At 48.7% G+C, this 13,451-nt stretch overlaps 1 protein-coding gene across 4 annotated transcripts in view; it reads right to left on the minus strand.

Annotated features, from left to right (window-relative positions):
- The window catches only part of LOC144155468 (puratrophin-1-like), a 640,065-nt gene that overhangs the window by 133,304 nt on the left and 493,310 nt on the right, over nucleotides 1-13,451 (minus strand). For all 4 annotated transcript variants that reach the window (XM_077686932.1, XM_077686931.1, XM_077686933.1 and 1 more), the window contains one exon: nucleotides 1,821-1,941. In XM_077686932.1, the coding sequence (XP_077543058.1) occupies nucleotides 1,821-1,941 (121 nt within the window). The remainder of the gene's footprint in view (nucleotides 1-1,820; nucleotides 1,942-13,451) is intronic.

Genomic DNA, 13,451 nt, shown 5'->3' on the forward strand with positions numbered 1-13,451 from the left:
TTTGCAGTATAAACGCTGGCAGGCTCAAGAAGCGGCCGTTTGCGGCAATAAAGAAAGCATATCTGGATGCTATAGTATTTCGGACACAAGTGACTTGCCTTGCCAGCAGCTTCCCGGCTTATTACAGCCATTTTCTGACTGGTTATTGTAGCAATTTCGGAACAGCCAATCTGAAGGTAACATCCTACTTTATGCGCAGTTTGAAGTTTAAAAGATGGCTGCACCCTGTTCCAGTGACGCAGACATTACCAGCCGTAACTGCACGGGCGGTAACTTTTGACGACGAATTACGGAAAAATAATTAATCGTACTGCGACGTAATTTTACTGCGTTTGTATTCAATGCCAACCCTTGTTCTACGCGAAATTTCACTCCTCTACAGTAGTTCTACTGGGTTCCTGAGTGACCAGCCTATTGAGCGAAGTTGCCGGGGATGTAAGGTTAGATTGCATAACCCACGCATGCTCCTTGCGCGCATGCCTAAAGCTTACAAACATAAACCTTCATTTCATTTCTCTTGCCTAGAACTCCGAGATGTATAAATTTTGCGCAGGCTTAGTTGAACAACTGAAATCTTGGTACATGTTTGTGTGGCTCAAATGCCCTACGCATTGTTTTAAACAATGAGTAGGGAAAAGTTCAAGCAACGATGCACCCATCCCCTATTCAGAAACTGGTGTAATTTCCGGTTTAAAAACTACGCGAATACTGCGTTTCAAATGTTCAAATTCGGATTTTATGCGCCGAGGCTACACCTCAGCTATGAGGTGCGTCGTTGCAAAGGGCTGAGGATTATTTTGCGCCAGCCCTGTGATCTGAACGTACACCTAAGGCTCGATTAGTTGGCGTTTTCATTATTATTTTTTGCCTCCATCACACACGTAAAGGATTGAAAATTCCTGAACGCCGTCCGCAAAATTGTACCAGTTTTGCTCATAGAAGCTTTTTTTTTTTTTCCGGAAACCTAATGCGCCTATGTTTTGAACACAGTAGTTGTGAAAGCGTGAGCAAGCTTTCCTCTACACATCTAACGGTGCCGAAATACATTTCCCAGCACTAAATAACTTTAGTGCAATTGGCCGTCGAAGGCACATTGGAATTACCCTGCCGCCGGCCAGCAATAAACGTTTCCCACAAGGCCGGCTTTGATAACAGCATAAGTTGAGATTGCGGACACGGCGTAATTGAACTGTATCACGGCATGCACGCTAAGCGCACTTCCGGCAGCCACCTTTTCGAAACATGCTAGCTATACAATTGCTCAACGAGCAAGCCAAATGCAAGTTTTAAATTCGCGCGTTTTAAACAGTTGAATAAATCCAGAATGTTTTGATGTATTTCGATGCCGCAATAGCAGGTGTCAATTTTTTCAGAATCTTGTGATTTATCAATAGAGAAATTAGGGGCTTGTACAAACGGCCAGTCTCTCGATTACGACATTTTATAGCAAGTTGGAATTCTAATTTGCCTAGTTTTGGAGCTGCCGAACAAGATATTTTGGCGCTGAAATGTATCTTCTGTGCAGCGTGTAAAATAAGTGGGACTTTTTTTAAAAAACCACTTCTTCAGCGCCTTTACAAACGACCGTTTGTGTGAGTGTTGCAATATCTTACCTAGTATACTCCCAAATTTTGAGGTTTCGTATTGTTTTTTAAGCAAATTCAAAACGACTTATTTTCCTGCATCTCAATAATTTCACTCTTTTTCTGTACCTACAGCATGAAGTAAAAATCAAGCGAACAAATGCCAACTATCCTAATCCTACAAACAAAAAGACGAATAGAAAGCGCGAATAGAAGGCAGCATACTTGCATACTCACTTTGGTATTGTGTAGAAGTACATTAACATCTGCGCCAGCTGCGACGGGGTCAGTTCAGGGAATTCCTTGAATGCCGAACTGCTAACAATAACTATACCCCGTTCGTTCACATCCCGGCAGCCTGAGAAAGAGAAGAAAGAGAAAAAAACAGAACGTTGTTGAGTTTCCGGAACAAGTGTCGCAAGCAAAACAAACGGTGCAGTGTCACCTCATGATTGACAAGCATTCGCCCACACTCACCACGCTTTTACCAAACAGAGCCACGCCAGAAAGCCTCCACTCTTGTTATCTAAGACAGCACCAACACCAACGTCACCATAGACCGTCGGTCACTCAATTCGTAGAGTTTCCTACATACACTAAAAGGACACAGTGACGTGAGCGTCAATGCGAATCGCTGGAGGCCGTCCGTGTTACCATGGGAAGTTTTCCGTTTCTCTTAGTAATTCGCTCCGCTTGTGGCGTTTTAGCTAGCGTGAAAATGTGTAAAATGCAGCAAAATCAACGATTAAAGTGTTTATTTACATATGTGGGGAATAAAAACGTATCGCGGCCGTAAAATAAGGCCGCATTTTTTTAAAGCAAAGTTTTCTAGCTCTACCAGTTAACGGTTCTTTCGTGGCGTGAGGGACAACAAACTCTCAACGCGTCGGAGGCGGCGAAGGGGAGAGGGAGGGGGGGGGGGGGGTCGGAGGGTTTCACTTACGGAGCACACTAAAGATGGCGCAGCGAATTTCCCAGGGTTCCCCGCGCGAGAGTGCCTGCTCGCCGGCGGCGGCGTCCACGGTTCGACTTTGTCGTCTGCTTCAGCGGCGGTTGTTTTGGCCCTGTTTCGGTGCAGCTTCGCGTCCATTGCGCGGTGCCTTCGCACGGCTTGATTAACTCGCTCGATAGCACCTCCAGGGTAACCCGCACCCGAAGGAATTAAGTGGTCTTACGGCAAACATACCTAGGATTGGTTTGCAGCGCGTAAAAACAAAATGTACTAACCCCATACACACATCTGGCCGTTAGAGAAACGCTACCTTTTGCGCACTGCATGCAACGAATGGGACTCCGTTTTCTAAATTGGGGATTACCAATTCGGTTTTGTTTTAAGAGGTTTTTTCAAAAGGCGAAAGTAGCAACAGGTTCTGATAAATACGAATTATAAAAGTTCCCTCAGCTTTCTCGCAATTCTCAAACTGACTAAGGTAACTGGTTTAAATTGGTGTAAATGGGAATCACTGAGCTCACATGCCGCATTGTTTCGGTCTCTGCTCTTGTGTCGCGCGGTGGTGTAGCCCCAAGCTATCACATCAGGATGGCTAGGTTCCGCTGTCTCACCCTTCGAAAGACGCTCCCTTCGAAAGACGCTCCTCTCCGTTTTCTCCAACCTCTTTGGTTTTCTCTCTCCCGACTCGCGGCCGGGCTACAGCGGGGGCGTGTGCCGCTCTAGCCCGGCCGTGGCCGACGCTGCTGCTGCGTTCAGGACGCCGCCCCCGCGAATTCCAGGTAACGGCTGACAGAATCTCTGGTTTCACACTTCGTAGAGCCACGTGTGTGGATTCAAGTGACGTTGCATGGGCAATTGTTGTGGGTGTCGTTTAAAGCTTTGCTTTAAACCACACCGTGGATTGGAGCCAATTTTAATGTTTACTGTTTGTTTTTACATTAGCGCCTGCGATCGAATTCTACGTGCCAAGACTGTTGTTACAAAATACTTTTAACTGTCACAATATCCCACGAAGACACATTTTAATTGTTTCATTATTCCTTTAGAAGAATAAATTATCAGAGCGGTCCACAAATGTACATGTATACGACAAAACATTTGCACCGCGGTCAACCAACAGCTAACCGACTCTCCCAAACGAACTGCGTCGATGTGTTTGACCCCGATGCAAACGTTTTGCAGCCTGTACAACACATTTAGGGACTGCTCTGATGATTTATTCTTGTAAAATGATAAGGAAATAATTAAAACATGTCTTTGTGGGGTATTGCGATAGCAAAAAGTGTTTTGTAACAGCTGGCTTGGCCCGTCAGAATTGCAGACGATAATGTGAAAACAAACAGAAAACAGAAGAAAATGAGCCTTATTTTACTGATGCGGCGTGTTTTTATTCCATACCTATGTGAATAAACACTTTTATCGTGTGAATAAACACTTTTATCGTCGATTTTGCAGCACTTTCCGTATTTGCACGTTCGCTGAATGGTTACAAGCCGAGACAATTACGAAGCAAAGCGGGAAACTATACTCTTCCCATAATTCCCATGGTGACATGCAAGTTCACTGTCAGTTTCTTCTCTAGTTATATTGCAAGAAACTATGACTCCCTCCGTGATGAAGGCCTCTCGCGTAGATTTTCAACGTCATCTGTAATGCGAAGCCCGCCCATTGCATTCCCGGTGATCTTGTCCATAAACTCGCACCTCTCTCTCTCTCTCTCTCTCTCTCTCTCTCTCTCTCTCTCTCTCTCTCTCTCTCTCTCTCTCTCTCTCTCTCTCTCTCTCTCTCTCTCTCTCTCTCTGTTTTGCCCCATATTTCGGTACCCGCTGTGTTACTGTGTTACTAGCAATTTCTTGCATTAAAGAAGAGCAAACATAATGGCGCTGCTGCGCGATTGGCCCACCTGTACGTATGGAAAGATGAAGATGCCGTTAAACACATAAGAATACACAAGAAAGCGGTCTGCAATGCGGTGTGCTTCGTGAGGATAAAAAGCATCGTGTGTGTTTTGTTAGATGTGCGAACGGTTTTTGTCCTAACCTCTTTTACATTTGCTGCCACATTTTTATTTTCATGCAGTTCTGAGTTAATTTAGCCCTTGATGATGCTCCCCTGGAGACGGCCTCCGGACATTTCCAACTGAAAGTTGCGGAATTCGAAAATTTGCCGTCTCGTCGGAACGCAAGCGACGCGGGGGTACGAATAGCGCAGGGTTCCCTTCCCGGTGGCGGCTGTCGGGGGTGTTGATGCCGCCCCGGCAAAGTCCCGTACCAGCGATGCGGGCCATCGGCCGCGTTCGAGAAAGGAACAGGTTGCCATAAGGAGCCAATTACCCCTGGCACGCCACCGGCAACCCCTACTTCTGCTAAAGACCACTACGGGGGAACCAAGCGCGGACTCTCATTTTTCAAACGCCCTTTTCAAACTCGTTCTCGGCCCGAACAACGGCGCGGCCCAGCGGCCAGGAAGAACGAAGCCCCGACGAGGCCGGCCGGCCGGCCGGCCAGCGCGCGGGAGTGCCTCGCCGGCGAACCTCGAGCGAAGCGAGCGGCCAGAAGCGTATCGCATGTCCACTTCTGGCGGGAACCACGCCGCCGTATTTACTATTGATTTAGAGCACGGCTGGGCGCAGTTGAAAAGTTTGCGCAACGGTGTAAGTCATGAGAGACCCCCCCATCGGCGAAGGAGCCGGCGTGCGTTCTCCAAAAGGCGCACCTCGCAGAGGAGGCCCATTGGGACGACGCTCCTGCGGGTAATCATAGAACCGGGACCACCATTATTTATAACATCGACGAACAGACTCGGAACTCGGTAACGACTTCGAGAGACGCGTGCGGGGAATTTCTAATTTAAGGTCCCGCCGGGGAACGCGCTGCCTCCCGTCGATGATGACCCACCTTCGGCTCGGGGTTCAGGGTCACCGCTTTATGGGTCGTCCTCTTGGCGGCTTAATAAAGGAGCTCGGTTGCGTTACGGCTACGCAGCGCCTATTCATTGTTGCTGCCTCTGACCTATTTGCTGCGGGAGAGTCTTGCACGAATCCATCGGGAGCCCCCGAGGAGTGAAAGACGCCCAGCCGTTATTCGATTACCACTGGGCCGGTGAAATTTGCGTCGAAAGCTAATGAGAAAATCATTCATGAGAAGGTTGATTAGCGGTCGAGCGGCGGAAGAAATGTGCCGGTAGCGGTCACAGCATGGCGAGGAGTGTGCAGCTTGCACTAAACGCCGTGCACTGCGCACACGTACAGATACGCTGTCGCGGCATATGCACCAATCACCATGCCGAAGAAGCCTGGATACCCTCGTTGCATACGGAACTCTAAGAAACCGAACGGACGGACTTTAATGAGTATGGGACGGACTTTCGTGAGTACGGAACGAAATTTCATGAATAATAAGAAAAAAATGGCTCAGGTTCAACACTTCTACACCTAGTTATCACAAGCGATAGTTTCACGGAACACAGTGTGATGATGATGGTTGGTGTTTATTGGCGCACGGCCGACGAGGGCAAAGAGCGCCAGAGAAGTTATTTAATGAAAAGAAGTGATTCCCACAAAAGGTAGGTATAAAACGTGTAAACTGGACATAGTAAGATCAGCAAAGATAATGGTGATGGCTGGTGTATAGGGCCAGATTTGATTATGCATGATAGGAGACGAGGTTTAAAAACTTAACATCTGACAAATACTTAAACACGCGCTTCACAGAAACCATGGCGTCGTCACCCAGAAACAACGCTGGGTGTAGGGGAATATGTTGTCTGTAGAGTTCTCTGAAGTGTTTATGTCGTGTTGTGTCAAGTGCCTTGCATTGTATGAGTATGTGGACTACGGATAGGCCTTCCCCACACCTGCTACACAGGGGTCTTGGAGATCCCGTGAGCAGGTGCGAGTGCGTTACATGCGTATGGCCTATCCGTAACCTAGCTAAGGCAACTTCAATGTGCCTGTTGTGTGAGTCAGTAGTGTATTGTCCCAAGTGTGGTTTTATCACGTGCAGTTTGTTGTCTGCCTGTTTGTCTGTCTGTCTCTGAAAGTTTGCCTTGTTCGAGATTTCGTGACCTGCCGTCTGGCTATCTCAACTGGATGATTGAACTCATCATTTCGCTTGCGCTGAAAGGTACGCACAGCTAGTCAGCCCGGCTGACATGTCATCAATGGCGACACTTGAGGAAACATGCGCCTCAAAGCAGCCGCAAAAACACTGCTCCCATTTGCGTGCATCGTGTGTTTATCGAGTCTTCTTTCCTGAAAATTCACTTAGCGCACCGTTTTCACAGATCAGCCGTTAAACCCTCGCCTAGCCACGTGGTTCGCTCACGTTGAATCGCACGCACAGACTGCCCAGTCGCCGCTGATTGATTAGGTGCTGGCGAAGCCCCCGTTTCACCCTTCTCGGCGAAGCTCCGAGCAAGGACAGCTGAAGGTCATTACGACGCGATGAATAACATTAAGTGTAGCGTAGTACAGCTTTCGCTCGAATAATTCTGAACGCGAAGTATGGGAACTTAAACACTGTCTCGTAGCGAACGAGGCTCCAAGGTGGGAAATAAATGCACTAACAACAGCCTCGTGAAGACCATAACACAAAGCTCTGGCCGTTAATGTTGTTACCAGATTATCAACTCCCAAGGTCATCCCAGAGCCACGGCCATGTTTTTCATCCAACGGCTGTGACAGAGTCTTCGTAATGCACGTATCAGAGGCCGGAACGAAGTGTGAACGTCATCGCGGTCGCTCGTATATAGTTTCATGTGACCGGCAGACACGCAGTTTTAGTATTATTTACCTCAAGGCATTCTTTGTTACCACCACATAACTTTTTGTGAGCCCTTAAAGCTGCTTGCATAGAAAAGCCTTTGTAACGAGATAATACACATGCCGTCCAATAATAGAAATTTGATTCTCCGCCTACCGAAGAAAAAATTTTGACTGGCATATTTTATAACGTTACAATCATGAGCAACAAGTGTTGTTATCATATCGTCATAACCAGTGGCGGTCCCAAGGCCGGGGGGGGGGGGGGGGGGGCGAAGGGAGCGACCCCCCCAAAGCGGTCCTCAGCTTTTTTTTAAGCAGTCCACTTGAGCGAGGTTGAATCCCACTTGTGCGAGGCCGCAAACAAGTTGCGATTGTCATAAATGCGGGCTCGAGTCAGCCGTTGCACCGCCTAAGGGGCGCCAGAAACCATTGTGTCGTTAAGTGATTTGTGCGCAAGCTGGTTACACCCCATACCCGCACACACCTGCATGTTTATCCCTTCCTCCGCAGAATTTGCGCAAGAAGAGAACGCCCCCCCCCCCCCCCCTCCCCTCCTCCGAAAAGAAAAAAAATCGCCCCCCCTAAAACCAATCTCTGGGACCGCTACTGGTCATAACATCCTATGATGCCACATTGTTATAATATCGCAAGGAATATGCAAAAAAAGGAGTTCTGGGAAGGCTTTGGCGACTTAATAAAAAGCCCAGAAAGCTGCAAAACATTTTCATGGCTATCACCTTCACTGGATATCGCTTGTTCCTCCATGAGCGCCTCCCACTAGGGAGAAATCCTTATCAGGGCTGATTTGAGATCTTTCTGAGCGACCCTTACAGGGGCCCTGCAACGCTTTTCTAAACTTTTCTCTAAATCTTAAAGGCTTTCAGACTATAGTCAATAAACACATCAAGTACTTAGAATAGAGGGTCAGGAAGTACCTTAGCCGAAAATTACTGCTCTGTGACCATCAAATAACTTAGGAACTTGCTCAAAAGATTTTTCCCTCTTTACCGGTCTTGGCGTTATTCAACCGCTGGAATTACGTCACTATAGGGGTGCAGCGGTTATTGGCCGGCTCTCATTGAGTTGCAGCAATGAACGCATTCGGCGGCCACTTAAAAAAATCGGTTAGAATTCATCCGGAACCCTCTACTACGGCGCGCATCATCGCCTGTGAAGTGTCGTCGCGTTAAACCTCACAATCAATCAATCAATCAATCAATCAATCAATCAATCAATCAATCAATCAATCAATCAATCAAATTCATGAAAGCCGCCACAAACGCAAAGCAGAAACGGAAGGCGGATCTCATGTGACGAGCAAATCATGCAGTGCCGCTTTGTGCTGGCGATAACTAAAGCAATAACAATGCTTCCAGACCTGTAGGAAAGAGTAAAAGCGTTCATCGGAAGCGTCGCAGAGTCCCTTTGAACTCAAGCCCGATGCCACCGCCTCGGGGGCGACATGCTTGGCTTGTTCATAGGCCCCAACTTCGCTTGCACCATTCTGGCCGTTATCCTCCACGAACGCAGACACGCCAGCGATAAGATCGCCGCGAACAGAGATGGCATAGTCGGACATCATGGGACTATTCGCGCCAAGAGGAAAGCAAACAGAATGGACGCTTGCAGGGCGTCCCATCCATGAGCGTCTCATGCAACGCTCCCATGCAAAAGCGCTTCGCTGAACAGTCCGGCCACTCATCGCGATGAACGAAAAAATAACGATTCACAATAAAAAAAATTTCGCGCTTATCGACAGAATATTTGGTTCGCCGAATACTATTCCGAACATACATGCGAGCTCTAAGCCTGGCACAAAAACTATGAAGAGGGAGAGCCGTTTTAACGGACGCATTACCTCGGCCATAAACGTAACCTGTATTTAATACATCCCGTTCACACCATGATCTATTGTCGGCTGTCTTAAAAAAAAAAAAAACAATGCATGGACCCGGACAGAACGTGCCTAATTTTGTGTACGTGCTGAGGTGGTACGAGCAAAAACAAAGAAGCCCTGGAACAAGCTTCAGGGCCAATGACAACAAAACAAAAAAAAAAGCGGGAAAACGCCGCAATCACCGGCGGCAACGAAATGCGGGATTCTTTGCGTGAAAATGAAAACATCGCCGCTTCTCGGCGGCTTACGTAAGAAGGCGCTCGACTCTAGGAGTAATAACTGTCGGCTGTTCACCCTTCCCTCTCTCCCCTCATTCAGCCCCGCAAGGTGGACAAGTTGATGTGTTCGAAGACCGTATCGTTTGTAATTACAAAACTCGAGAGTCCTACTGCAATTGATGGAAAAGAACGATATCAGCCGCTTTCGCAAGACGGTAATTACCTCTGCGACGCTCCCGTCCCCGCAGACGGTGTACTGGCGACGCATTCGGCAATCTAGGCGTTGACCAGACACGTCCGGAGGGGGGGAGTAGGTGTAATCGTGCTAAATCAACTCCATTCATAATTATCTCATGCAGGTCGCACGTGATGGCGTGATACGGGGGGCAGCAGCGGGCGCCGCCAAGCCTTGTGGAGCCGCGAGGGAACGGTGTTAAGTCGTGCACGATTCGACCCGGTCTAAATACGGCTGCCGCGCTGCTCATTCGCAGGAAGCGCGCTCCTCTTCTAACTGCTTTCTGCTCCGGCCGGCTCGTGGTCCGCGGCGACCGCGCTAAGCAAGAAATGAAGACGCCGCCCTTGAAAGTTCAATCGTTCGGCCCCACGACGCACAGAGGCGAACAGAAGCCGCGCACTGCACGCCGGCCACCGACCTACCTTCGCTGGGTGCAGATACGCCCCTCTGTGGCTGCGGTAGCATTGCATGGTCTGTTTACGCTTGTTGTGACACAAATGCAGACATGTGAGCAGCATGTTATCAGCGGGGTCGGACGGCTGGGCGTCCCCACGGCTCCTGAATTTCGCCGCGACGCCGTAGCGAACGAGGCAGGTCGTTGGATGAGATTTGTAGCTGCACGTTATGTAACTACACGGTAGTGTAGTCTCGCGTAGACGACAGCAGGCAGCTTTTCAACCACTGGGTTCGAGAAACACGCTTCCCGCGTTACGCCGCGGGAAAACAGAATGTGGTGCCTTTGTATTGTCTCACATCTTCGTCCCGGAGCCACGAAACAAAGCTCCCGCAGCGTTTTGTCCATTCTTATCGTAGTAGAATATGATGTTTGCCTAGTGTCGGGCAGAAATTTGTCCGCACACGTTCGTACACTAATGATATCTTTGAACGTGAACAGAAAAGCACGTGGCATTGCATACTACCAGAGCAGCTAGCGATGCCGCGTAGAAGCGTTATATTGGGCCTACTACAGCTGATATCGATTGTATTTTGGATTGTTCACATACGAAAATTTTCGCCCTGAAAGCCTTCGCATACGTCGAAGTTCTCCACGACGTTACTACACGTTGTCCTGATAGACTAATGCTACGCGATTTTATGTTGACGCCTAAAGAGATCAAGATAGTGCATATATTATAGAGCAGAGTTCACGGTTTGCATCGCCATCATTATAATCCCATTTAAGAGCTTGGCGGGTTCACGTCCTGCAATGCTGACATTCGGGAAGGACGCCGGGCTCTCCCCCGCACAGCAGTTCCACTTGACAGGTTCAAGTTCCAAAGCAACATCAGTTAGGGAGGGGGTTTGTTGGAGCGGGCAAATGAATGCGACTCCTCTATAAAGCGGCGGAGCGGAAAAGAGGACTCTTGGCTAGTCACTGCATTGTGTATGCTCATGATCTGTGTTAAGTGTGTACTTGTTAATGAAGGCAATGACGCACTTGCACAAGACCTTGGAAGCCTCTGCGATGCTGCGTGATGACTGCGATTGTGCTAACATGCCTTCGTTATACCTGCTAAACAATGGCATATTTTCTTCAACGTTTGTGGCAATAGATAACCTGTAAAGATGTTCGATAACCTCTGACGCGCTTTCGTGACGGCAGATGCGTGGCAGCGTATCAGTTTCCTAGGCGTGTTTTTTTTTTTTTCTTTCTTGCAACTTTCTTTAAAGAATGCAACTGTAGTCTCCGCATTACGTGAGCTTGTGAAGAAGTCGAAAATGGATTATAAACTAGTCCGAACCTGGACGCTGTTAAGTTGTGAAGACAAGGGGCGTTACATGTGATACCTCCAGACTAAAAGTATGAAAGCAATTTCAACGGCGTACAAACAGGCGCGATGTATATCCATGCATGTATACATATATGTATATGACACGTGCACTGTGTGTGTGCCTGCGTACGTGCGTCACGGGCGAGAAACGTTGTGCAAGTACTTAGCTGTCACAATGCTTGTGAAAGGTAAGAGTTATTACGCAAGTACTCCGATAATTCAGCGTTTCGTCCTCGTGCCTCGGTAAGCACACAGCGTGCCAGGTCTAATGACTGTCACTATACGTGGAAGCATAGTACGCGGCGCACAGTGCGTAACAACACAGGACGCGTGGGCCGGGCCATTGTGAATCGCATACGCGCGGCGTGATCGGGGATGCGGAGAAACACGCGGGTGTCCCGCTTCGCGGGCCGCGCGGGCAGCACGCGTGCTCTCAATTCCGGCCGCCGATGAGGCACGGGGCAGCGAAACATCGCGGCGTCGGGACGAAGCCCCCACGAGTAGGCACTTTGGCCTATTACCGAGCCACTTCTCGCAACAAAACATTCGGACCGCACGGCAGAGTAAAAGCCATGGCGGATGCGCCGGGTTGTCGGTGCCCTGAAGCGCGACGCGCTCTGTCAACGAACGAAGCACAAACGATCGCGCAAGTTTCGCCGCCTCGTCTTCATTATATGCTCGGCGGCGTCCATCGTCGACTGCGCGCCGCCATGTTCGCGCAACCGGAAAGCTCGGAAAGGCGGGAATGGCGAGAAAATTAGCGACACAATGGCGAAGAAACTTCCTTCACTACAGGAGAGCGAGTGCAGGTCGCGCAGTTCCACCTTCGCTTCCCGCGCTGTCGCCGCAGCCAGCCGTGTCGAAGCGATCGCGCCGGAGGGGCAGAGGCTGGAAAAGAATAGGCGCAATATCGCTGCCGCTCTGGATCAATGCTTCGGTTGCGCGGGCGTATTTTCTTTTTCTTTTTCTCCGACGCTTTGGAATTTTCCCCACGTACCCTTTTCGCACGGCATCAGGGGCCAAGAACCTGTAGAAGTGTACAGGGTCAACACGTCCGAATGGACGTTCACATGGACAGACCATTTAAAATGTTTAATGATTAAAGGTGGATCTCCTCTAATAGCGGTGAGATGTATGAGTGGCGCCCACTGCCTCCTGCAGTCAGCTTAGGGACTCGCGCCGCTGTCGTCTGCTACACTCCGCTTGTGAGGGGCAGCAGTGCCTGTGCTAGAAATCGCACGCTTTGATGCTTTAGGGCATTGACAAACGTGTTTCCGGTAACTCAGTTATTTTGCCAGCTTCTGACACCTCTGAATATTTCCAAGCGGTATCCCGCACAAGTTTGCAACGCACGAGGATAGAGATAACAACTTTCTTCAGAGCATCGCTCAGAAGATCGTGTGTAACTCGCCCTTTCTAGCTTATTTGCGAGGTTCAGTGTCAGAGATCCTCGATAAGTATTCAAAATGCGCAGGCTTCCCTAAAGTATTTTTTCAGATGTCCTTATGAAGACAGCAGTCTAATGCTACGCACCAAGGAGCGAGACCCTACACGCGCATCGCACAGCAGGAAACAAAACGGCTGCATTCTGTTTCTTTCGTTGTTGTTGACTTGTATCAGATGAAAGTTTTTTCTGTCCCCACCGCATTATTTTTCTGCGCCATCACAAACGTTTAATTAGGAGGTTTGGGAATGTTTGAGAGGCTCAGAAAGTTCGTGTGCATATTTTTTTTCAGGCTGTATGACATATATTTCTCCCCCTCCCCTCCCCCCCCCCCCCCTCTCTCTCTCTCTCTCTCTCTCTCTCTCTCTCTCTCTCTCTCTCTCTGTGCGTGCATGCGTGCCACAAATGCGTATACAGCACTCTTGTAAATGAGTGCTGCAATAACATAAAAAGAAGAGTTATATTTTTAAAATGTCTCGCACTATCTATTGTAAAGAATCCACCAAAATTCCTCTATCAGTCAGGTAAAGTTTCTCGCTATAAACACATTAAACTGACAACGCTGCTCATTCCTTCTATTGAATG

Source organism: Haemaphysalis longicornis, unplaced genomic scaffold, assembly GCF_048455015.1.
Source record: "Haemaphysalis longicornis isolate Haplotype H1 unplaced genomic scaffold, Haemaphysalis longicornis Haplotype H1 scaffold_1, whole genome shotgun sequence".
NCBI classification, from domain to species: domain Eukaryota; kingdom Metazoa; phylum Arthropoda; class Arachnida; order Ixodida; family Ixodidae; genus Haemaphysalis; species Haemaphysalis longicornis.